Source organism: Anabrus simplex, chromosome 1, assembly GCF_040414725.1.
Source record: "Anabrus simplex isolate iqAnaSimp1 chromosome 1, ASM4041472v1, whole genome shotgun sequence".
Lineage (NCBI taxonomy): Eukaryota > Metazoa > Arthropoda > Insecta > Orthoptera > Tettigoniidae > Anabrus > Anabrus simplex.
Genome location: NC_090265.1, coordinates 193,075,958 through 193,103,835, shown reverse-complemented (window position 1 = coordinate 193,103,835; position 27,878 = coordinate 193,075,958). Strand labels below are relative to the sequence as shown.

The following is a 27,878-nucleotide window of genomic DNA, read 5'->3' as shown; positions in this document are numbered from 1 at the left end:
TTTCGGTTTCCTATAAACCGCCAGTCCATTCCAGGAACAGGAAATGTTATTGACCTTTAAAATCTACCTTTGGAAAGGTCGATGCTAAATATAAAGTTTGGTTCAAATATCTTCAATAGTTTTCAAGTTGTAAGAAATACGCTCAACACGCGCCGGTTCTTAAGTTAAGTCCAGTTAATGATATCTCCCTTATAAATCCTCTTACCAAAATGATGCATATGAGAAAAAAGTTTTAAAAATTCATTTCCATTAAGGCAGGTATATTTCTATTAAGTTTGGTTGTGTATATTTTGTGGGAGTGTAAAATCACGGTTTCGGTTTCGTATAAACCCCTCAGTCATTTCATGGATTTAGAAACAATATTTGCCCTGAAACCTACCCAAGGACAGGTGGATTCTAAATATGAATTTTGGTGGAAATATATCCAGTAGTTTCCAAGTTATGGACAAACAGACAAACAAACAGAAAAACAGACACCAAAGCTAAAAATATGCAGATGGTCATTATTACACCTGAAACGGATAACTGTACAGAAATGTCGCCAAAATAGTCAATGTACAGACACACTCTAGAAGTGCAGATCTTTATTTCGAGAGTTACTGCTTTGAAACTCTGCGACATATCTGCAAACGGACCTCACCATCAGACGCCTCTTTCAGTGTTCTACATGGTTGGCCCCCTGACATCTTCTCGTATCTCCTATATTTATGGGTTAGATTGAGTTAGAATCATTGGGTGTGAAATTTTGTACAGTTTTCGCATATTACTTTATATTTGTGATACTCATGTGACAGATAGAATCATAAAATTTGGCTATCACATTGCCACTGGTCATGCCAATGTGCGTGCCGAATGTCATGATTCTATCTTTCCTATAGTGTGCCAAATTAATGTTAACATATATGTGTGAAAGTACAAAATGAACGTGAAATCGAGAAATACTGCTCTATTTAACGTATACGGAATAGAAATACGATAAAATGTCATAGGCCCAAAGTTGTAGATCTCTCCAAAATGAAAGGCGATTGTGCTTTCTGATTTGGGATAAGACTTACAGATTAGCCACCAATTATCCCGAAACGAAGGTGTGCACCGTCGTTAAAATTGCATCCATATTTCGATATTTTCCGGGGCCGAAAGTTATACATTTGCATAGCTTAGAATATTTCCTCAAAGGAAAAAGTGTCAAGCTTTCGGGATTATCACTCGCATACATACGGTGTAATTAAGGAAGAAAATAATTTGGTAAAGAAAGTTGAAATTAATAGAAAATGGATTAAAACTGAGGACAGCCGGATGACGACAAATATGTAAATACCAAGTGAATGTATTGGAAAATCAAATGCCCCTCAATAAATTATGCTGGTGTGAGTTATGGGTATAAGAAAGAAGTAACATGGGAGAAATTTAGGCGCAGGCATTTATAGGTCAACAGATAAGATGAATAATGGTGTTATTACTTAAGCTATTCGAGGACGGTTATAAACTCCAACGATATTCCGCCAATATCCCGCAGAATGGACAGAATGGACAGAATGGACAGAAGGAACAACCATGAATTTAAAGGTATGATGAGGAAAATGGCAATACGTTACTTCCCTGCTGGCAAACAGTCAGAGACGTTGCCATGGTAACCTGTAGGTTCGTTGTCGGTCGGTTGGTCACACACGCAGACCATGATACCTGCAGAAAATAGTAAATTTCTCCATCATATGAATAGTAAGGTAAATTATGAACATAACAAAAGTTGTTCATAATGAAGAGACGTTCCATATACGGTCCACGGAGTTTACAGGAAATCAATGGTATAAGGGAAAATGGAGGAAAACCGTTCTGGTTTTCCTATAAACCCCCGTCTAATCAAAGATTTCAAAATGAAGTGCATATAGAAACTTTCCTCGGGGTGAGTATATTCCAAATATGAAGTTTGGTTGAAATCTATCCAGCTGTTTTGCCGTGATGGTGGAACAAACAAACAGACAGACAAACAGACATGAAATGTAAAAACCACCGATTCGGTCTTGAGTTGACCTAAAATGGATAAATATCTGAAAAATTGGCAAAACAAATGAAATTACAGACAGCGGAACCCCTACAACTTTATTTATAAGATAAGATGACGCATAAGCATGAGCACGATGAAAAGCGCAGACTTCCACTTCGAGATTCATAACACCTAAACGGTGCATGATATTAACAAACGGTTTGCGCCATCAGGCGCCTCTTTTATCTAAACCATTTCCTGGTATCTTCCCTATTTAGTGGGTAAATTGAGTTCAATATTTGAATAGGGTGAAATTTGGGTACATTTGTAACGTTTTACATTACTTTTTGCCTACTTATATATAAGCTAGAATCATGAAATTTGGTCCACATATGGCCCTTGATTGTGCCAATGCGCGAACCCAACTTGATGATCCTATCATTCATATAAGTGTGTCAAACCATGAAATATATCTGTAAATATCACCAAATTTACAAACAATCCAGAAATACGGCCAAATCTAACGTATAAGGGAGAGAGATACGACAAAATTTCATAGGACCAAAGTTGAGGATCACTCCGAATTGAAGAGAGATTGTGCCATCCATTTTGTGCTACGACTCAGCGTTTATCCAACAAATAGCTCAAAAGGAATGTCTGCACAGTCATTAAAATTGCCTCCATATTTCGATATCTTTGGGAGTAAAAAGTGAAAAATTTGAACATTTAGAAATTTTTCCGTCGGTTAGGGACCAAAAGCTATAATTTCACCAAATTTCAATCTTCTACCTCGTCTGGCAGATTGTGCTGCCATCTTGATTTGGGGGGACTGGGGATAACAAATAGGAAATTCCCGAAAATGTTTAAGCCCAGGAAACTTATAGGTTGTCGTTTTGGATAAATTATACGACCGCGTTCTTATGCTGAGCCCAAAATTTGAGCCACCCCCAGCGTGCCCCCTTGAGGGAATTTCCAGAATTTTCAATTTTTCTAGGGATCCTGGGGTCATCAGCTTCTCCCGTACCAAGTTTCAAATTTCTGAGATTACTTGAAGTGTCTCATTAATTCACGCCTTTTTTCATTTTTAAATATTTATATATACATCACTCCAGACCGACCAGCTTTTATATATATAGATGACGGATAAGCATGAGCACGTTGAAAAGTGCAGACTTCCACTCCGAGATTCATAACTCCTAAACGGTACATGATATTAACAAACGGTTTACGCCATCAGACGCCTCTTTTATCGCTCTACATGTTTGTTTCTAACCATTTCCTCATATCTTCCTTATTTAGTGGGTAAATTGAGTTCAAAATTTGAATAGGGTGAAATTTGTGTACATTTGTAACGTCTTACATTACTTTTTGCTTACTTATGTATAAGCTAGAATCATGAAATTTGGTCCACGTATGGCCCTTGATTGTGCCAATGTGCCAACCCAACTTGATGATCCTATCATTCATATAAGTGTGTCAAACCATGAAATATACCTGTAAATATCACCAAATTTACGAACAATCCAGAAATACGGCCAAATCTAACGTATAAGGGAGAGAGATACGGCAAAATTTCATAGGACCAAAGTTGAGGATCACTCCGAATTGAAGAGAGATTAAGCCATCCATTTTGTGATACGACTCAGCGTTTATCCAACAAATAGCTCAAAAGGAATGTCTGCACAGTCATTAAAATTGCCTCCATATTTCGATATCTTTTGGGGTAAAAAGTAAAAATTTGAACATTTAGGAATTTTTCCGTCGGTTAGGGACCAAAAGCTATAATTTCACCAAATTTCAAATTTCTACCTCGTCTGGCAGGTTATGCCGCCATCTTGATTTGGGGGGATGGGGGATAAAAAATAGGAAATTCCCGAAAATGTTTAAGCCCACGAAAATTATAGGTTGTCGTTTTGGATAAATTATACGACTGCGTTCTTATGCTGAGCCCAAAATTTGAGCCCCCCAGCGTGCCCCCTTGAGGGAATTTTCAGAATTTTCGATTTTTCTAGGGATCCTGGGGTCATCAGCTTCTCCCGTACCAAGTTTGAAATTTCTGAGATTTCTCGAAGTGTCTCATTAATTTACGCCTTTTTTCATTTTTAAATATTTATATATATATCGCTCCAGACCGACTTGCTTTTATATATATATAGATGACGGATAACCATGAGCACGTTGAAAAGTGCAGACTTCCACTCCGAGATTCATAACTCCTAAACGGTGCATGATATTAACAAACGGTTTGCGCCATCAGATGCCTCTTTTATCGCTCTACATGTTTGTTTCTAAACGATTTCCTCGTATCTTCCCTATTTAGTGGGTAAATTGATTTCAGATTCGAATAGGGTGAAATTTGTGTACATTTGTAACGTTTTACATAACTTTTTGCCTACTTATGTATAAGCTAGAAACATGAAATTTGGTCCACATATGGCCCTTGAGTGTGCCAATGCGCGAACCCAACTTGATGATCCTATCATTCATATAAGTGTGTCAAACCATGAAATATACCTGTAAATATCACCAAATTTACGAACAGTCCAGAAATACGGCCAAATCTAACGTATAAGGGAGAGAGATACGGCAAAATTTCATAGGACCAAAGTTGAGGATCACTCCGAATTGAAGAGAGATTGTGCCATCCATTTTTGTGATACGACTCAGCGTTTATCCCACAAATAGCTCAAAAGGAATGTCTGCACAGTCATTAAAATTGCCTCCATATTTCGATATCTTTGGGAGTAAAAAGTGAAAAATTTGAACATTTAGAAATTTTTCCGTCGGTTAGGGACCAAAAGCTATAATTTCACCAAATTTCAATCTTCTACCTCGTCTGGCAGGTTGTGCCGCCATCTTGATTTGGGGAGACTGGGGATAACAAATAGGAAATTCCCGAAAATGTTTAAGCCCAGGAAACTTATAGGTTGTCATTTTGGATAAATTATACGACCGCGTTCTTATGCTGAGCCCAAAATTTGAGCCCCCCCAGCGTGCCCCCTTGAGGGAATTTCCAGAATTTTCAATTTTTCTAGGGATCCTGGGGTCATCAGCTTCTCCCGTACCAAGTTTCAAATTTCTGAGATTACTTGAAGTGTCTCATTAATTCACGCCTTTTTTCATTTTTAAATATTTATATATACATCGCTCCAGACCGACTTGCTTTTATATATATATATAGATGACGGATAAGCATGAGCACGTTGAAAAGTGCAGACTTCCACTCCGAAATTCATAACTCCTAAACGGTGCATGATATTAACAAACGGTTTGCGCCATCAGACGCCTCTTTTATCGCTCTACATGTTTGTATCTAAACCATTTCCTCGTATCTTCCTTATTTAGTGGGTAAATTGAGTTCAAAATTGGAACAGGGTGAAATTTATGTACATTTGTAACGTCTTACATTAATTTTCGCCTACTTAGGCCTATGTATAAGCTAGAATCATGAAATTTGGTCCACGTATAGCCCTTGATTGTGCCAATGTGCGAACCCAACTTGATGATCCTATCATTCATATAAGTGTGTCAAACCATGAAATATACCTGTAAAAATCACCAAATTTACGAACAATCCAGAAATAGGCCAAATCTAACGTATAAGGGAGAGAGATACGACAAAATGTCATAGGACTAAAGTTGAGGATCACTCCGAATTGAAGCGAGATTGTGCCAACGGTTTTGTGATACGACTTACCGTTTAGCCAACAAATAGCTCGAAAGGAATGTCTGCACAGTCATTAAAATTGGCTCCATATTTCGATATCTTTTGGGGTGAAAGGTGAAAAATTTCAACATTTAGGAATTTTTCCGTCGGTTAGGGGCCAAAAGCTATAATTTCACCAAATTTCAAATTTCTATCTCGTCTGGCAGTTTATGCCGCCATCTTGATTTGGGGGGACGGGGGATAAAAAATAGGAAATTCCCAAAAATTTTTAAGCCCACGAAACTTCTAGGTTGTCGTTTTGGATAAATTATATGACTGCGTTCTTATGCTGAGCCCAAACTTGAGCCCCCCCAGCGTGCCCCCTTGAGGGAATTTTCAGAATTTTCGATTTTTCTAGGGATCCTGGGGTCATCAACTTCTCCCGTACCAAGTTTCAAATTTCTGAGATTTCTCGAAGTGTCTCATTAATTTACGCCTTTTTTTCATTTTTAAATATTTATATATACATCGCTCCAGACCGACTTGCTTTTATATATATAGACTAGCAAGATACCCGTGCTTCGCTACGGTATTATACTGAAATTTATAATTGAATGCTTATTGTTTTAGATATATAATCCGCCGAAATTCGCGATCTGACTCGTTTTCTGCGAGAATCCACCAAAATTCCCGATCTGGCTCGTTTTCTATTAGATTACGGCACGTTTCCTCCCATTTTTCAATCTTCCTTTCCAGGAATCGATTTCGTACTTCCCGGGCTAGGCTCAGGTATTCCTCCCGGTCAGTTGGGACCGTAAATCTTTGCCATCTTTTCCTATAATCATTTTAATATGTATAAAATCCTTCAGAAGATCCGGCGTGGTGTCATATTGGGTGCTTTGGCGGCACTGAACCCGCGGCCGGACTGCATTCTTAGTCATTATCCGTCCAGGAGCCGTTTCCAGCGCGGTCCGCACATTTGACGACTGTCCGGAACATTATTATTATTATTATTATTATTATTATTATTATTATTATTATTATGATTATTATTATTATTATTATTATTATTATTATTATTATTATTACTATTACTATTATGTGTTGCTGGAATGGCTGATGACAGGGAAAACCGGAGTATCCGGAGAAAAACCTGTCCCGCCTCCGTTTTTTCCAGCACGAATGTCACATGGAGTGACCGGGATTTTAACCACGGAACCCAGCTGTGAGAGGCCGGCGCGCTGCCGCCTGAACAACGGAGGATACTTATAAGTACATTAAGAACAGTAAAATCAATAGGTCTCACCTCCTTCTACACCCCACCGCCGTTAAGTTTATTTACCGCCACCTCCCCCCCCCCAAAAAAAAATTAAAAGAAGGCTTGTTTCTTTATGTTTAAAGGTGATTCCAAACACCAATGTTCACGTCTATTGCCTTCAGTTTTGAGATATAAGTATCCCCATAAAAATAATTTACTTTTTTCACTTCATTTCACACTACTCCCCCCCCCCCCCCAAGTGAATTTTCCCGCAAAAAATACTTGTTTCTTTAATAGTAAAAGATCTTCTAAATACCAATTATCACGACTCTAACTTCTTCAGTTTTTGATTTATGTGTCCTTATGAAAGGAATTCAACTCTTTACACTCCCACCTTCCAAGATGGTTTCCCCACCAAAACGCGTTTTTCTTTGTTTTTAAAGGAGATCGAAATACGAATTTTCACGTCTGTAACAACTTTAGTTTTTATTAGATGTATGCATTCTCATACAATTAAGTCAATTAAATTTTCAATTCTTCCACCCTCCCCCCTCTCATTGGATTTTCCAAGAACACGTCTTTCTTTACTTTTAAAGCAGATTGCAAATATCAAATTTCACGTCTGTAATATCTTCATTTTTGAGATATCAGTAGCCTAATTAAAAGAATTCAACACCATTTTCAGTCACTTCTACCCACCCCCCACCACCCAAGTGGTATTTCCGAAAACTAAAAATACACGATTCGTTATGTTTAATAGAGATAAAAAAATACCATTTTTTCACTTCTGTAACATGTTAAGTTTTTTTAGATATACTGTAAAAATTCTCATTTTAAAATTTCACCCCTTTTGAGTTCCCCTTAAGTGGAGTTTCCAAAAACAAATCACCTATGTTTCCTTACATTTACAGGAGATTCCAAACACCCACTTTTTACGTCTGTAACATTTTACGTTTCCAGGATATTCTGTAGATATAGTCTTTCAAAAAATTCACCCCAATTTGTCACTCCTGTTTAACAGCCATTAATTGGATTTTCCAAAAATTAAAAAATACGTGTTTCTTCATTTTTAAAGGAGGTCCCATATACAAATTTTCAGTTCTGTAATATCTTCAGGTTCTGAAATATAAGTATCCTCATTAAAGGCATTCAACCCATTTTTCACCCTTTTACACCCCTCCTTTTAGGATTTACAGGAAACAAAAAAATACGTGTTCCTTTATTTTTAGAGGAGATTCTAACTACCAATTTTTACATCTGTAAATTTTAAAGTTTTAAGATGTAGACACACTCATTTTAAAAAATTCACCCCCCTTTTCACCCCCCAATATTTGGATTTTACAAAAACGAAAAAATACGCGTTTCTTTACTTTTAAAGTAGTTACAAAATACCAATTTTCAGGTCTGTAATATCTTCAGGTTCTGAAATATAAGTAGCCTCATTAAAGCCATTCAACCCATTATTCACCTTTTTACACCCTTCCTATTGGGATTTTCCGAAAACAAAAGAATACGTGTTTCTTTATTTTTAAAGGAGATTCTAAATACCAATTTTTACATCCATACACTTTAAAAGTTTTGAGATATAGATACACTCATTTTAAAAAATCACCCCCTTTTCACCCCCCATTAATTGGATTTTCCAAAAACAAAAAAACACGTGTTTCTTTATTTTTAAAAGAGATCCCAAACACCAATTTTCAGGTCTGTAATATCTTCAGGTTCTGAGATATAAGTAGCCTCATTAAAGGCATTCAACCCCTTTTTCACCCCTGTTCACGATTCCTATTGCGATTTTCCGAAAACAAAAAAATACGTGTTTCTTTATTTTTAATGAAGATTCTAAATACCAATTTTTACATCTGCAAACTTTAAAAGTTTGGAGATATAGATTCACTCATTTTAAAAATTCACCCCCTTTTTACCCTCCCATTAATTGGATTTTCCAAAAACAAAAAAATACGTGTTTCTTTATTTTTAAAAGAGATCAAAAGTACCAATTTTCAGGTCTGTAATATGTTCAGTTTCTGAGATATACGTACCGGTATCCTCATTAAAGGCATTCAACCACTATTTCACCCTTTTTCACCCCTCCCATTGGAATTTTCCGAAAACAAAAAAATACGTGTTTCCTTATTTTTAAAGGAGATTCTAAATACCAATTTTTACATCTGTAAACCTTTAAAGTGTTGAGATATAGATACATTCATTTTAAAATTTCACCCCCTTTTTCACCCCCTTAGAGACGGAATATCCAAAAATCCTCTCTTAGCGAGCACCTACATCTTATTATGAATGTATCCTCAAAATTTTATTTCTTTATGTCAAGTAGTTTTGGCTCGGCGATGATGAATCAGTCAGTCAGTCAGGACAAGTTACTTTATATATATATAGATTATTATTCTCATTCAAAAATCTTCTATCTCCTGCTTCCATAAATTAATTTGTTCTTCTATTTCCATTTCATTTTCACCCTATAACGCTATGTCATCTGGAAACAGCAGGGTCTTTGTTGTGTTTCTTCCCATCTTCTGTTTTATACACTTGCAGATTTCATCCATGACTGTGATGAAGAGTAACAGGGAGAGTACACTTCTCTGCTGAAGTCCTGTTTCCACACCAAACCATTTTTTTCTCGTACCTTGGTCTTCACACTACTAAAAAATTTTTTGTACAAAGATTTTATCATTTACACTTCTGTTAGACTACTTCCCTTTTTCCTCAGTGCATCCCAAACCAACTACCTTGGTACACTGTCACAGGCCTTCTCGATGTCTGTAAATGTCATCAACAAATCCTTTCTAGACTTTCAGTTTTATCCCATCATGTTCCTTAATGTAAAGATCTGATCAAATATTGATCTGCCTTTCTTAAAGCCATATTGTTCTTGTTCCAATTTCTTTTCTAATTTTTTTTTTTTTTTTTTTTTTTTTCAATTTGCTTTATGTCACATTGACACAGATAGGTCTTATGGCGACAATGGGATAGGAAAGGCAGTGGCTGTGGCCTTAACTAAGGTACAGCCCCAGCATTTGCCTGGTGTGAAAATAGGAAATCACAAAAAAACATATTCAGGGCTGCTGATATTGGGGTTCAAACCCACTATTTCCCGGATGCAAGCTCACAGCTGCGCACCCCAAACCAGATGGCCAACTCGCCCAGTGCTTCTGTCTTTGCAGACTTTGTATCGTCTCTTATATTTACACTTTTCATTACCAATCTATACAACATACTTTTTACTTCCTTTAACATCCTCCTGCAAGAAGTCTGCGAAAATTTCCAAGCGTATCCTTTTTACTTCCTGTACAATCTTTTGGCACCCGTTCTTGGCTTCTTGATATATTTTTCTATTCTCTTCTATTCTATTTCCTTTTCACTTCCACCAAGCTATTTGCTTCTCTTTCACTGCTTCCCTTACCATGTCATTCCACCAGGGTGTCTCCATTACCTTCTTTTTACTGATACTCTACCATAGGAGTGTTTGCAAATTTCACAAATCCATATTTGGAATTTTTCCATTCACCTTCTATACAGCTTTTCTCTTCTCTGGGAATAATTTCTTTTCAAGCATTCTTGAACTATTTCCTTTTCTTTAATTTCTATACCATTATACTTATTGCTTCTTTCTCTTGCTTTTCTTAACTTTACTATTTCATTGTCTTAGTTTAGCTACAACAATTTTATTATTTCCTTCAAAACCTCTCTGTGATGTCTCCAGCTGCCTGCATTGTTCCCTCTCCATTAAAATGAGACTGATCACTGCTTTAGTCTTTCCTTCTCCCCATCTATACCTAATAATGTTTTGAGTACTCTTCTTTCTGAACCACTCATTTCCCACAATTGGACCTTTTCTCATACAAAAGTCAATTAGAAGATCTTCTGCATCTCTCTTTCCATATCCGCAGGAACCAATTAATAACAGACATATTATTTTTTAAAAATACGAGCATGCATTAAGCAAGTCACTTACTGTTCTTGGACTTCTCATGAAGAGCTTGGTCCTACCAAAGGCAAATTCCCCACTGGGAATAGGAAGATCTCTAATGAGGTATGACACTCCTTCTACAGGCACTCCACGCCATGATGGCCATGTATGTAGTGATAACATCTTATACCGTGCAAGGAACTGTTGGTATGGCAGTCGATAGCAAAAGCCTGCTCTTCGTACCCGTACAGTCTCAACCAGCCTGAAAAATGTGAAAAGCACAATCAAAACCACATGTTATTCAATAAATATACAAAATAAACTTGCAAGTAAATTACATACCAAAATGGAACATCATTCCAAACATTTTCTTTAGTTTAGCACTTCTAACTAAAAACCTTTACGTAGCTGCTAACAAACAGAAACCTGCACACTTGGTCTCAAATTTATATGAAATTTACTAAAATAAATGGAAGCACTTATGTAGCACTTTTGCCACTTAGAATATTTTATAAATACACTGCCAGCCAAAGAAAGCATAACACTTGAAGTGTTTTTGTAGAACAAGAACTGAATGAGCACAAAACTAAGTTTACATATATTACTGTATATTGAAACAATAAAGTGACTGAAGATTAACTACAACTTGATTTTAAGGAAAGGATCATTTTTTATGTAAATATTTATGTTGAAATGAGAATGAATAATGTTCATACATTTTATTTGTAATATAGGAAGCCATTTTTCTTCGATTATGACTTAGTTAATATATAATTGAAAGGTTCTTCAGTCTGTTGAAACTAATTCAGTATAACACAAATTTAGAAGATTCTTGGAAAAGAATACACTTATTAACAGATGATTCTGTTTTTAATTAATGAAATGCATTTATGTTGACAACTGGGCTGCAGTGAGAATTGATATTAGAATTAATTCTTGGTTCAAGGTATTTACAGGGGTTGGACAAGGCTGTAATCTTTCGCCTTTGTTGTTCGTAGTTTACATGGATCATCTACTGAAGGGTATAAAGAAGTAGAGAAGAACTTGTGGAAATGCTGGAAATGTAATGAGCAGTTTGGTCTTTGCCATGACTTGGTCTTGATGAAGACTGTACTGAAAGCCTGCATCTTGGAATTTGGAAATAGGTGCAATGAGAATGAAAATTAGCCTTTCCAAGACTAAAGTGATGTCAGTAGGGACAAGATGTGGGCCACCACTAGACTTAGATTGCCCCTTTTCAATAGTTGGTTTAGTGAACGTTAAGTAGTAGTAGCCTGCTGGAGTAGCCTGCTGTGTTGTCATGGCTGTTTGACAAGCTACTGCCCTGGGCTCTGCCACTGTCAATACTTAACACCTGATCAGTGGAAATAGTAGCCTAAAGTTTATCAAACTAAAGTCCTTAGCAAATTAATGTCGAGCTTTTTGGCTAAATGGATAGAATACCCTGGCTTGGGGACTGGGTGTTTATGACGTCTTTGTCATTCATTTCATCCTCATTAGGTCACCACCAAGCCTTTCCAGAGGCTATGCACTATTATGATTATTATTTTTATTATTATCAAATTAAAATGTAGAATTTAACAGCATTACTAGCGGTCGTACCCATCATTCACTGGTTTATTAGCTTCCTCAGTAGATTGGTGGTGGTGGTGTTTGACCCATGATCATGGGGTCAATTCCAAACAACAAAAGAGAACAGTAAACCAGAAAGACTGCATTTCATTTTAGCAGATCTACCTATGAAAGAAAAGTTATATTTCTCCTATAACAGCAGCCCTGTAGTGTCTTCCTACAAGGATGTAAAAGTAGAATACCAGCACTCTGGAATCTACATCATTAAGTCAGAAGTATGAGGTCAGGAAGAATATACGATGAGGAATGCATGGTTGTTTGGAATCAAACCTGTGTGATCATGGGTCGGACACCACCACTGATCTACCAAGGAAGCGAATAAACCAGTGAACGATGGGTACAACCGCTAGCAATGTTGTAAAATTCTGCATTTTAATTTAATAATAATAATAATAATAATAATAATAATAATAATAATAATAATAATAATAATAATAATAATAATAATAATAACAATAATAATAATAATAATAATAATAATAATATGTGGCCTCTGGAAAGGCTTGGTGGTGACCTAATGAGGATGAAATGAATTGCAAAGATGTCATAAATATACAGTCCCCAAGCCAGGGGATTTTTTCTTTGCGATTGGCTTTACGTCGCACCGAGATAGCTAAGTCTTACGGCGACAAAGGGATAGGAAAGGCCTAGGACTGGGAAGGAAGCAGCTGTGGCCTTAAGGTACAGCCCCAGCATTTGCCTGGTGTGAAAATGGGAAACCATGGAAAACCATCTTCAGGGCTGCCGACAGTGGGGTTCAAACCCACTACATCCTGGATGCAAGCTCACAGCCGCGCTCCCCTAACTGCACGGCCAACTCGCCCGGGGCCAGGGGAATTAAGACTACGATGAGGTTGATTCCGACGAATATGCAGGATAGACTTACCATCTTAAGCTATCAGCAATTTATCTGCGTACTTCAGTTGCAAGAATGGTTTATCCAGTACCTGTTTTATCACACACACTTACAAAAGTAACTCCACATGGTCAGTTATGTTATACACTGTAACTTCAAATAAACTAAAATTGTTCTGAGAACAATACTACTACTGAAATCCATGAATAATTTTGTCACCTATAAAAATTCAGTAAGATGTCTTGCACATGCAACAACAAACATGTGACACCTTAGTACATGGATCAATCATGTCAGTTCGGAGTCTTCTAGAGAACTTTGAGTCTTTGAGCTCTCTCTCCCTCGAAACAGACTTTCAACGTATTAGATCGTGTTATGTACATGTAGTACGTGTTGAAGAGATGTTAAGTACCGAACAAAAATGGCCAGCCGGACACCAGTGGGATCCGAACCCACAACCTCCCGATTTTGCGTCGGTTGCTCTACCAATTGAGCTATGGTGGCCTAGGCCTTCTTTGTTCTGTTTGAAAGGATCTGAGCTACAGGTCTGGCACTGCTGCTAGCACACTGTAGAGTGCGTTTAGGTCGCCCGTTGTGGGGCATGTCAATGAATATTGAATTTTCACGAACGCATTGTAATCGAAACAGACTTTCAACGTATTAGATCGTGTTACGTACATGTAGTATGTGTTGAAGAGATGTTAAGTACAGAACAAAAATGGCCAGCCGGACACCAGTGGGATCCGAACCCACAACCTCCCTTTCAAACAGAACAAAGATGGCCTAGGCCACCATAGCTCAATTGGTAGAGCAACCGACGCGAAATCGGGAGGTTGTGGGTTCGGATCCCACTGGTGTCCGGCTGGCCATTTTTGTTCTGTACTTAACATCTCTTCAACACGTACTACATGTACGTAACACGATCTAATACGTTGAAAGTCTGTTTCGATTACAATGCGGTCGTGAAAATTCAATATTCTCTCTACCTCGTTAGCAGTGGCGAACTGATGGAGTGAAGCTTTGCACACCTATCCCCTTGGTTCCTGTATCTATCGGACATTCAGCAGCAAGCTGCATGAAATGAGTCGAGGGGAGAGTGATGCAGCGTCTGGGCTGCAAATATTGGTCTCCAATGCCTTGCACTCAGAAATATGAGCAATGCATTTTTTCAAGGATTGCAAGTTTTGTAAATGGAATAATGTGTCAGATGCTTACATTAGGTAATGTTCTTTAGATTTCCATCATCCTGATTTGAGATTTGGGCTTCGCCAATAGCCTTGATAGCCCTCAGGATATGCCACTCATCATTTCAAGTATTTAGGATGTATATTTTACGAGGATGGTAGTATATTAAGTGAGACTGAATAATGGTGCAGCAAAGCTAATGCAGTGAACTTTCAGTTGTGATCAACAGTACTCTGTTAGAAAGAAGTCAGCTCCTGCAGTAAACTATCTTACCGCTGGTCTGTTTTCAGACCAACTTTGCTGTATGGGTGTGAAAGCTGGGTGTGCTCAGGTTATCTTATTCATAAGTTAGAAGTAACAGACATAAAAGTATGGTAGTGAGAATGAACTCCAGTACAAACAGGTGGGAACAATGGCAGGAGGGTACTTGGAATGGGGGGGGGGAATAAAGGCTAATTTATGAACTCACTGGATGAAATGGTACACATAAACCGGCATCAGTGGTGGGGGTCACGTGAGGCGAATGGTGAAGGATAGGTTACCTTGAAAAATAGTGGATTTGGCCATGGAGGGTAAGAGAAGTAGAGGGAGAGCAACACGAAAATGCTTAGATTCAGCTTCTAATGATTTAAAGATAAGAGGTATATAACTAAATAAGACTACAGAACTAGTTACAAATAGAGGATTGTGAAGGTATTTAGTAAATTCATAGAGGCTTGTAGACTGAACACTGAAAGGCATAATGGTCTATAATGAAGAAGATGTATGTATGTATGTATGTATGTATGTATGTATGTATGTATGTATGTATGTATGTATGTATGTATGTATGTATGTATGTATGTTTTTTCAGCTAGGTATAATCTGTTAATTAGTGTTTTCTTTTTCAAGCATTTTCTAAACTGATGTTATACTGATTTAGTTTTGACAGACTGAGGAACCTCATACAGTGCATTCCCGATAATTCACGGTAATTAATGTTTGCATTTTCGCGAATTATCGAAAACCGTGAATTATCCGCAGTCATTTTTAAGTCTGGTAAAAACAAAACCATAGGTTAAAATAATGAAATGTATTTTATGAACAAGCAGAAAATAATTATAACACTTTACATTGTGTTGTAAGACACACTAGAGAAAAATTACAAAATGCCATGCGGATTATGCCAATGAAAAAAATTGGTCATCACTTTTTGTTTCTTAGACGAATGTTAATTTCTTAAAATTTTGGATTGTACATTTCTCAAGAAAACAATATCTGAAAATGAAAATTCGTCTCTATTTTCTATGTAAGAGATAAGTGTGTCCATAGAGACACTAGCTTGGCTGTGGGAAATTTCGGAGTTTCCGTTGCATCACTTCTACACTCTATATCATCTAAATCTCTGTCTTCCTCACCAACCGTCAAATTCTGTACAATATCCTCCTCACTTTCATGTCTGAAACCATAATCGTCCTTATCGACATCTAACCACTTAATAATGTCAATTTCTTCTGCATCTTGGCATTTATCCAGGTTTTTCAGTAATGATATCATCGTCGCGAAACTACGTTGCCCGTTCGAAATATCGTCACTGAAGCCGGTAAATGCTTGCTCTTCAACTAGAACAGATTTCCATGATCGTGTGAGCGTAGTAGCTGTAATTTTGTCCCATGACTTATTGACTGCCTGAAGAGCATCCAACAAACTGAAGTTCTTCCAAAATGTTGGAATATCAATGCCTTCCTCAACCAATTACTGTAACAGAGATGACCTGTAGTTATTCTTTAAAGCAGCAATAACGCCTTGGTCCATAGGTTGGAGAATAGAATTTACATTAGGGGGAAGGTATTTCATGTAAATATCACCTTCTTTAATCACTGCTTTGATTGGCAGTGACTGCTTAATTAGGTAGGCCATCACTTGTTTCACAAAATGATTGTGAAACCAGTCCTTAAATATCTGTGTGTCTATCTACGCTGCCGTTTGATGGTAGTACTGCAAAGGTACATTCTCTCGTTTAAAACAACAGGGTTTTCTGGATTTCCCTATCGCTAATAATTTTAATTTATGATCATCACTTGCATTAGCACACGCCATAATGGTTATTCTTTCCTTGGACGTTTTGCGGCCTGGGGCTTGCTGTTCTTGTTGCATCACTAATGTTCAGGACGGTAAACATTTCCAATACAACCCTGTTTCGTCTGCATTGTAAAGTTGTCCAAGGTCAAGCTGTTCTTTTTCAATGAATGATTGAAATTCCTATGTGAACTTTTCAGCAGCACCCATGTTTGCGCTGAGACGCTCTCTGTGAATAGCAATTTCTCGTATTCCGCAGCGTTTCTTAAACCACGTAAGCCAGCCAGAAGATGCTTTAAATCGCCTTCTAAGCCAAGAGCATCATGAAAATGTTTTGCTTGCTCAGCACATATTGGCCAGACACAGGAATACCTTCTACTTGTTTTTGATTAAATCACCGTATCATGGCTTCATCTAAATTTGCATAGTCCGATGTTCTCATTGATTTCCAGGACGATGAACGATCACAATTAGCACAAAATTTGATGAGGGTTTCCTTTTGCTTCTTCATGTCTCTCACTGTTGTTTCACCCACACCAAACTCGCAAGCTAACTTTGATGATGCCTCTCCAGTCTTCCTATAATTTTCAGTTTTTCACTGACGGTTAACCTTTTATATTTCATTTTTAGACGACTCATATTGAAAACTCTTACTACTGACTTATTTGAAACTTCGAAAAGATTTCCGCACTCCGTTCACAATTCTCAAGTACAGTAGTCTACAATACACTCACTGCCGGCGCACCTACCCTTCACTTGGCTTACAGTTCAGCGACCTTGGGCTGTGGGGAAAGGGAGGGTAAATTCCGAGTGCATTCCTCTTTCATTGTCCCTGCTTTCAAGATGATGGTAATCTGTGCTGTGCCACGCACAGCAACATGCTCAAATGTTTCCAAGTTTGCAGCATTCTGGCAGCAGTGTACATATAGGGCTACAGCTACATCGCAGAGAAACCAAGTCCAGTCTCCTCAAATATCAATGATTTCATTTCCATGCATCGCATTAAAATTCTTTTAAACTAGGCAGAGATAATTTTACTCAGTGTGATGATTTTTAAAAAAGTAACTCTCCGAGACGCACGAATTAACCGCAAAGCGAATTATTCGCACATGAATTATCGGGAGTGCACTGTAGTTATAAAATAACATTCATATAATCACTTTAATTTAGAGCACATTTTAGTACATAGAAGTCTAATTCTATTCCAATTTTTCACACTTTACATTGCTTGCACAACTTGCTGAACTGCTTCCCACTTTTCAATTACAGCTGTCTGAAGTTCATCCAGGTTGTGGAGAGCTTGTTGCCCATATCCTACAAAAGATCGATGGGCTTGTGGTTGGGGCTTTGTGCAGGCCACTCCAAAATGATGATTTTGGGGTTAAGCATAGTTATACGTAAACATGAAGTTGTTACCAATGTGAGGAGCATAGGGGATTAGATACAAAAGGAGAAATTCTTCAATGTAGTGGTGTGCAGTAAGAGCTCCTTTTCTAATGATTAACAGCTCAGTTCCACTGCTAGAGTTGATACCACTCCACATCACAATGGACCCTCCCCCACATCTCTTCATGAAAAGGTACAAGCAACATAATGATCCCCTTGTCTTCTCCAAACACTCTCCCCATCATCTGGAGACCTGAGGTTGAATTTTGACATGTAAAGTAAATTTGGCTCTCCTGCTTCTCTGTCCACTACTGATGCTTTCATGCGATTTATAAATGGGTCATTTGTTGCTGTGGAGACAATTCTAGCCCTGTGGCAGGTTTTCTTAATGCTAGGTTCACTTCTCTGAGTCTTCTTCCACACATATGTACACCAATATTTACATCGTGAGCTTGTACCAGTTGATTTCTCACATTCACTGCAGTTAAATGGCAGTCCCAAGACCTGCAAAGTTACAAAATGGTCATCTGCCACTGTTGTACATCTTGGATGACTGGATCCCAGACACCTGCAATAAGCATGGTGGTGTCCCCAAAACTGTCTCACAACTTGTAAAATATTTATGGGGTTTGCTCCCAAAAATTCCACTACACAACGACAGCTGAGTCCAACATCAACAAATGCGATAACCCTTGCACAATCTTCAGGACTTACTGGCATTCTTACTCAAACTTAACTTTACTGAGATTTAGGAAATACTGAATAATGTATCATTAAATGAGAGCTCAATAAAACTGCAACAAGCTGAACTGCCATCCCAATAGTAATGGTAGTGAGTAGCCGTAATTCATAATAGCAGTACTGGCATAAACCTCAAAAGCCTAGATAACAGAATTAAGGAAGGGAGACTTTCAGAAACCATATATGTTTACATCTTTTTGTTTCCAAATGAACAAAAACAACATCTGACCCAAAACAACATCAAGTAAATTATAAAACAAAGCATACCGAGCTACATGGCCATCCAGTGAGAGTGGCCCAGCTGTGAGCTTGCATTCGGGAGATAGTGGGATCGAACTTCACTGTTGGCACCCCTGAAGATGGTTTTCTGTGGTTTCCCATTTTTGCACCAGGCAAATACTGGGAAAGTACCTTAATTAAGGCCAAAGCTGCTTTCTTCCTACTCCTACCTCTTTCCCATACCTTCATCGCCATAAGACCTATCTGTGTCGGTGCGATGTAAAACAACTTGTAAAAAAAAAATGAAAACAAAGCATCACTATCATCAAATATCATATCAAATATTCCTCTCTGTTTATTGCTATCACTACAGTTTTGGCTTTGCTTATCTTGAGATTGAATTCCGGGAACTTAACGTTCCATTGATTGAATCTCAATAGTACCTGTTCCTCAGTTTGTCCCCAGATCATGGCATCATCAGCGAAAGCCATTGCATTAAATTCACCAGAAGTTTTCTTCCTGTCTTCATTATGTCATCCATGAAGGTAATAGACAATAATGGGGACTTTGCTAGACCCCACTTTTGGTCTGGAACCAGGATAAATGTACATCACTAAATCACACACAGCTGATACAATTCTCATACAGCATCTAAAATTTCTTCACCAGTCCCTCTGGCACATTCTTCTCAGGCATTACCATATTTTCTCTCTTGTAATGCTGCCGTATGCCTTCTCAGCATCCAGGAAAACCATTAATAGATCTTCACATTTTCCCCAATATTTCTCCATTAACATATTGAAGACCATGTCTTTAGGTGACATATGGGCAGGCTGATCAACATATTTTGAAGGTTTTTAAATAAATTGTAGAAAATAGTAAGTAGGTAACAATTGTAACACATTTTTATCATCAAAAAATTAAAAGTGTCTATTTTACAGATTAAAAAGTTGCATTAAGATCTACTGAACACTTATCACATTACACATTTTCCAATGGTATGCCTTTTACAAAATGTGTCTGAGAACAAAGTCTTACACATAATGAGCTTGAGTGTGGAACAGTTTGAAGCACTCAGGCACACTAAGTGCTACAGAACTCATTGGACATCACCAGCATGTCTCTTTTCTCGTTACTTTCTCATATTCTGCGTTTCCTATATCTGCACAGACTTTGCAAATGCGCGTTAGTTGTGCTTTCTTTTCGGTTGGAGGAATCCTTTAAACAAAATGCCATCCTAACAATCTGTTGGAGGCTGTACTTGATCCTGGCTGCTGGTGGACATCTGTTCCAGATTTTACTACAAGAGCTTCTCCTAACTCAACCATGAACTGTTGTAGGTGGCATTTTTCTCTGGTACCCACATCCCGTGTTGCCTGGTACAACACAAATACATTTGTGATTGCCATTATACAAAGTTTGAAATCAGGGTCTGGATTTGAATCATCTACCTCTTCTTCTGAACCACTGTCATAAAAAATCTCTTCTAACATCTCTACAGTTCCACTTTCATTCAATGATCCACTCATGATAGCAGCAACAAATCACAAATCACAGACTAAACACTTCGCATGATGCAAACAAAATGGTGAAAGCGCGCCTTGATCAGCTGGAAGCATGGAGTTCAGAAGTGAACACGTGCAAAAATAAGCCGCTATAAATTCGAGAAAACAATGGCAGAGGATTCGAGCGCACGGTATAGCTGTTATAAAAGTTCTGAAAAGTGTTATATAGTTTCCGCCCGATTCTCGTTTTGGCTGTACTGTCAATCTAATAAATACATGGGCCCGAGTTAGCCTCGGGAGCGGTCAGTCTGTGCTGTTATCTCACCCCGATACACACTCAGGCTCGGTCTCCAATGTGTTAACAGACAGACACAGGATTAATTCTACTGTGGACCTATTAGGCCTGCAGCCATACTGTTTCTTTTCTCAATGTAGCTATAAGATGACTTGTAATTAAGTTCTTCTTGAGAATTTTAAGCCCGTGAGAAAAGAGCATTATTTCAGTAACTTAATTTTCCTACATTCCTTTTTCTTCTTCTTTTTTTTTTTGACAGCAGCATACTTTAATCTTTAATTTTCTATTTAAATAAGCCACAGTCAACTGCTACACTAACAAGAAAAAGTTAGTAAAATTGTTGGAACACCAATGAAACTACTCATTTCACTATTTCTGTGAATTCACTGCATTTAAAAGGTACACTTAACTTTTATATGAATTACAAAGTACAACAGTAACATTCATGTTCTTCTCAGAATTTAGCACAATAGTTCACCATTTCCATAATCCATAATCCAATTGCTGCTTGTCCCCCACCACCAAAGAGGGATATAACTTTTTCATACATCCAGACACAACATACTCCTATCTATGATTTTACTTTGTCAAATCATAAATCATATTCACAATAACAATATATATTTTAAAATTACAAACATGGATCCAGTACATATATATCCTTTCCTGCCTGTCCTGGAAACTTTTAATTGGGCATCTTGCAAGGTGGTGCCAGGTGCTGGTGACATGGTAACAGCCATCTTGGTAATTTTTGAGATACCATCTGGTGTTGTGCCCTTCACCTGGTCTTGTGGATGAGACACACATCTCTAAGGGGTAGATACGTTGCAGTGGCCAGATGAACTCCCCAACAGCAGTTTTCTCCTTCACCACTTGTACCATATTGTCCTTCCCGGAGACTCTTGCTATGGGCTAGTCCATCTTCTTCATATTGGCACTGCAATTAGCACATCTCCATACTATATCTCTTCCCTCCTCCCCTTCATATCTCCTTTCTTGTGAATGATTTGACTTAGATACTCTAGCCTAAATCTCCTCCTCAATTCTTCCCTTAAACGCTGTTGGTGTTTCAGCCTTTTCGATTAATTAACATTATCAATGGAATCCTTGGCCATCTCTTCTTGATTGCATTAATAATAACTTTAATTCCACTCAGATCTGAGAATAAAGGAGTGAAAATTGAAATATATTGATATCAAACAGCATTTCCAAGAGAATATTGGAGGCAAACTACCAATAACAAATATGAGAAAGGGAAAAGAAAAATGGAATTATTTCAAGACAAGTTTTATAAGTAGTGCTGATAAAATATGTGAGAGAACAAGCAGTGGAGTTAATGAGAAAAGGACATCATGGTGGAATGATAGAGTAAAACAGTCAATGACAAAGAGAAATAAGACCAAGAGAACCCTAGGTTTAGCCAAGTCTAATGAAAAGAATAAGAGTGGCTGCAAAGATATCAGCACATTAGAAGAGACAATGAAAGAATATGTTACAGGAAATTGGAAGTTAAGAGAATTGTACAGGAAGAAAACGAGAAATATTGGGGGGATCCACAGTAAAAGATATATGAAAATGCTGTATGGAATTGTGAAAAGTAAAAGATCTGACAAAGAAACAATCACAGCAATAGAGCTGGCAGTTGGGAATATAGTTTACAATGTGAGAGATATCAGGAATATGATGAAACAGTATTATGACAAGCTCCTTAATGGATCTGATTAAAATGTGTGTCAGGAAGGAAAGTAAATGAGAAACAGATAAGGACCTTCCAATTACATGGGCAGAAGCTGGTATATATATATTTTTTTTTTTTGCTAGTGGTTTTACATCGCACCAACACAGATAGGTCTTATGGTGACAATGGGAAAGGAAAGGTCTAGGAGTTGGAAGGAAGCGGTCATGGCCTTAATTAAGGTACAGCCCCAGCATTAACCTGGTGTGAAAATGGGAAACCACAGAAGACCATCTTCAGGGCTGCTGACAGTGGGATTCGAACCCACTATCTCCCGGATGCAAGCTCACACCTGCACGCCCCTAACCGCTCAGCCAACTCGCCTGGTCAGAAGCTGATTGAGCCCTTCACAAGATGAAGAGTGGTAAGCTGGAGTAGATACAATTACAGCTGATATGATTAAAGCTGCTGTTACCCCTGGGATACAAAGGTTGTACAGAGTGCTTAGAGCAGTATGGAATGATAACCAAGTACCAGAAGACTGGGCAAAAGGGGTGATAGGAACTATCTTCCAGAAGGGGAATAGGAGGAAAAGTGAAAATTACCAAGAAATTTTCCTTCTCTCACATAGCCTTAAGGTATCACTGCAGCCAGAGTGCTAACAATACTACAGCCCATCTTATAAGAGGAACAACATGGGTTTAGAGTTGGCATGAGTACAACAGATTTGATATTTTTCCTTGAGGATGCTGGCAGAAAAATATTGAGAAAGGGGAAAAAAGACCTAATTAAAGGATTTATGGACCATGAAAAGGCATACGATAGTGTCACTAGATTAGTCATCTGGAACAATTGCATAGAACTTGGAATATCTGAGTACCTAACCAGCAAGATTCAAATGTTGTGTACCAATTGCTGAAGCTGTATCTATAATGGAGTTGGATATTCCGAATAGTTTGACACAACCAAGAGAGTAGGGTATAACAAGGAACCCTCTCACCTTTTCTATTCATTTACAACTGTTAGGGTCTTCAGTCTGTCAAAACTAATTTATGAATAAATAAATTTAGAAACTACCTGAAAAAGAAAACATATGTTAACAGAATTATACCTGAAAAAGAAACAACTTAATTTAAAACAGAATGATGGGTTTCATGGCTTTACAATGACTAATAATAATTATTTATAATTACACACATTTTAAAAACATTTTTTTAACAATTCACTTCATAATCTAACCTTACAAAATGCTGATAGAGATCAATAACTACCATTGATCCTTAAATATCAAGTTCTATTTGTATCTTTTAGCTTTACTTATAAAATAGGGAGTGGGTACCAAAATGGGCCTTGCCCAGGTTGCTGAGTACCCTAAGTTTGGGCCTGACATGATCATGAAAAATACTCTATTTATTTCCTTAAATTGTATTACTAAGCAACTGTGTGATAGGAAGCAAATTTTACTACACCAGGAAGTGTGTGTTCAAACTGTTCATGAACAATTAAATTTCATTGTTTAATAAACTGGAAAATGGTCAAGTAGAGAATACTACAGCATTACTCACATCACTAACAACAGCTTAGGCTTTCATGGCTGGTATCATACTGTAAACAGAAGTTTCCTGGACTTATAGGCAGTGGTCTAATGGAGGTTTGAGGTTCCTAACATTTCACCTCTGTCTCAGAGCTTCAAACCCAAACAACTTCTTTTAGTGAAATATCTGATTTTCTATACTGTAACTAACTTAATGTTAACTTTTATACTATAATAACCCCTGTAAGTAGGAAAAAGCATTATCTGATAGTGTGGCTCAGCTTGTTTCACCTAGCCCAGCCCAACCCAACCTGACTTACCCTAAATACCTGACCTGGTGTTGCACCAGAGCCATCTCGAAGATGCGTGGTTGTTTCAGTTCATTGGGCTTGATGCAGCGTACGTAGTGAGGATGCTTGCAGCTCAGGTTACGCATTAAAGCACTGATTGATATCTTGAATTGTGTGCCTGTTGTGGCTGGACGTTTGAGACTTGAACGTTTAGGATTCCCTGTCAAATTCCAACTGAAGAATTAAGAAGTGCAAAATATTCATGGGAAATATTAAAGATATATATTTGTTCTCCACATCTAGGAACATAAGGAATAAGAGAAATTTCAATCTTAAAAAAACTTAGAAGCTGTCTGCTATATTCCTATAGAAAAATTAATTAACATGATGATTTGATTCCTACAGAATTAACTAACATGATGATTTGGATAGCAAGATTTTCAATCAATCAATCAATCAATCAATCAATCAATCAATCAATCAATCAATCAATCAATCAATCAATCAATCAATCAATCAATCAATCAATCAATCAATCAATCAATCAATCAATCAATCAATCAATCAATCAATCAATCAATCAATCAATCAATCAATCAATCAATCAATCAATCAATCAATCAATCAATCAATCAATCAATCAATCAATCAATCAATCAATCAATCAATCAATCAATCAATCAATCAATCAATCAATCAATCAATCAATCAATCAATCAATCAATCAATCAATCAATCAATCAATCAATCAATCAATCAATCAATCAATCAATCAATCAATCAATCAATCAATCAATCAATCAATCAATCAATCAATCAATCAATTTTTCTAGTTACTTTACGTCGCACCGACACAGATAGGTCTTATGGCGGCGATGGGATAGGAAAGGCCTAGGAGTTGGAAGGAAGTGGCTGTGGCCTTAATTAAGGTACAGCCCCAGCATTTGCCTGGTGTGAAAATGAGAAACCACGGAAAACCATTTTCAGGGCTGCCGACAGTGGGGTTCGAACCTACTATCTCCTGAATACCAATCAATCAATCAATCAATCAATCAATCAATCAATCAATCAATCAATTAATCAATCAATCAATCAATCAATCAATCAATCAATCAATCAATCAAAACAAATATTTCTACCAAACACCAGAAGCAGAAGAAAAATGAAACTGAAATAAAATAACTGACATTCAGGGGAGTAATGAAGAAAGAAATAAGCAGAATTGAAAGACATCCTAATATGAGTGATTTACCAAGTCTGGAATGCAAAAAACACAGATAATACAGGTTAAATTAAATTTATCATCATTTTCCCTTATCAAGATGTAAAATTCCTGTCCTCTTTACTCTCTCTCTCCACCATTCCTCATCCATAATTATTATTTACAACACAGTTCTTAAACATTACAAAATAGTTTCCTACAGACTCTCCCTTCTTTCATATATATTTCCAATTTTTATATGCATTCATTCATTTATTTTATGTCTACACTCTCTCAGACTATTTTTTCCCCACTTCATCACAAGTTTCTCAACTGTAATTCTTTATATGTTCATTCCCCTTGCAATCTTTCCTAGTCATCTGTAACATACTTCTCAGAAAAAATTCAGCTGCCTGTATTCAATGTTCTTTCTTTTCTGGTGCTGGCCAGGAATACAAAGGAGAGACAATTAACAAAGGTAAATGGACATATTTTAATTGATTGAAGTTTTAAGGTAATCATTATCTTTAATGGTTGAAATTCAAAGTTATATCAAGTGGAATAAGTGAAATTGTCTTTTTAATACCTGGATGTATTATACAATGATACCTTTCTTGCTTTTTCCAACCTATACAACATGTTCACTCAACTGCACAAAAATTAGCTGGCAAAGAAATATATACAGTACATTCTCAAAATGTCAGGATATTCGTAAAGTGTAGATAATCACTAGCCAAAGACGAACATACTTAAAATCCTTCTACCTGCACAATATGCTCATCCTGTATCAAAAAAGGGGATTTTGCAAGAAGGTTAAATTCTATGATGGCCAATTTTTATGCAGTTGAGTGTAATCTAAAGAAAAACAATCACAATGTTCAGGACAGTAAAATATTCCACCTAAATTAAATATATTACAAAAAAAGTTTTCATATCAAGATCATACAGAATAGCTATCATTACATTAGACCAAGAAGAAACTAGTAAAAGTAATTTCTTGAAAAAAAAAAAAAAAAGTGTTAAATGTGTCTCGTAAGCAATTATTCTATTTTGGTATTTTTAAGAGTATAATTACCTTCTGGAAAAAGTGTTCTGAGCAATGGATGCTCACAGCGATACATTGCAAGGGATATATCTCGGTGTAGAAAGTCGTTATTTTTATCCACAAAGCCACACACATTGTACGTCACTGTACCAGCATAATGTCTAAGCCTGTGAACATGATATAAGTAGAAGATAGGAAAAACTTAACAAACAGTCAGGAATGATGCAAACCAAATATCAGCATTGGTTCAGAACACTAAAAATTATTTTTCAGTTTTACTGTATTATATAATGTAGTCTCAAACATAAACACAGCTTCATAAAAAGTATTCTTGAAATGATGCAGAATTAATTAATCTCCTGTGAGTCTCAAGATGAGATCAATATATCATTTCATGCTATTGATAAATGAAGCTGGAAACTTTCACATTAGTACCTCTTAAACTGAAACATTTATAACAACAAACAGTATTGATGAATGATAGTTTCATAAGCCCATGATTGGGTCGGATGGGTCTGGTTGACTCGTAGATAATAGTCTGAGCATATATGTATTTAAAAAAAAAAACACTTTTCACTAAGCTTCCACAAAACTCAATATCCAGCAGTAACCTGATAACTATTTCAAAAATGTTCATGCTCATTATCACCCAATGCTGTGTATTCATAATAAACAACACTTCTTCAAATTTATACCACGTAAACTCTTCTATAACCTGGCATAAATACACCTACTGTACTACATTATATTGCCTACTGAAACACCTGCTCTGAGTGCATCAATGCTGGCCTTTTCAGTCATCTACAAACCCATAATCAATCATTCTAGAATCACAAGATATGCTGCAATGCTGGCATATCGAATATACCGAGGCTTCTTGTTGTTGTTGTTGTAGTAGTAGTAGTAGCAGAACATCTTCACATTGGTCAACTCTCTCAGTTGCCAATGTCAGCTTGGTAATTCATAACAGATTTGTCTTTGAGTCGTCGTATAATGTTTGCTGTCCTTGATTTCTTTGTCCTATGTTAGGCATGCAGGTGACGTTGATATGTGTGGAACTTGATGTGCGACAGTCATTGCTTCGGTGTTCATGGTACTGGCCTCTTCCAAGATATGATGTTAGTTCATCATTCCTGTCACTGTACTCTAAATCCTCTTCTACAATCACTCTGGTGTTATTCTTCCTGACATTTTAAGTATTTTCTGTTAGCATTACAAATTTTGCCTCTCTGAGTGTTGGTGTCTCTATGCCATTTTAAACATATAGCTTGATCTGGACACTGAAGTCATGGTTGTCCAAGACCCTTGTAATAGAGCACTGCAATGTACAGTATGCTTTTCACTCGCTCGTATTAGTTTGAATGTCCTGGACCTGAGCGAGTTTACCCCGAGCGGAGAGCGCTTGGAACTATGTTGATGAGCGAACTATGCTCGCAAGAAGGA

At 37.2% G+C, this 27,878-nt stretch overlaps 1 protein-coding gene and 1 non-coding gene across 2 annotated transcripts in view; both read right to left on the bottom strand.

The window, feature by feature from the left end:
* The window catches only part of Myo95E (Myosin 95E), a 503,326-nt gene that overhangs the window by 154,871 nt on the left and 320,577 nt on the right, over window positions 1-27,878 (bottom strand). The window contains exons 14-16 of the mRNA XM_067140340.2: window positions 26,466-26,602; window positions 24,220-24,409; window positions 10,859-11,075 (exon numbers count right to left, since the gene is read on the bottom strand). Coding sequence (XP_066996441.1) covers window positions 10,859-11,075; window positions 24,220-24,409; window positions 26,466-26,602 — 544 coding nt within the window. The remainder of the gene's footprint in view (window positions 1-10,858; window positions 11,076-24,219; window positions 24,410-26,465; window positions 26,603-27,878) is intronic.
* On the bottom strand, window positions 13,729-13,805 carry TRNAL-CAA (transfer RNA leucine (anticodon CAA)). Its single transcript has one exon. It is a non-coding gene; the product is annotated as a tRNA-Leu (tRNA).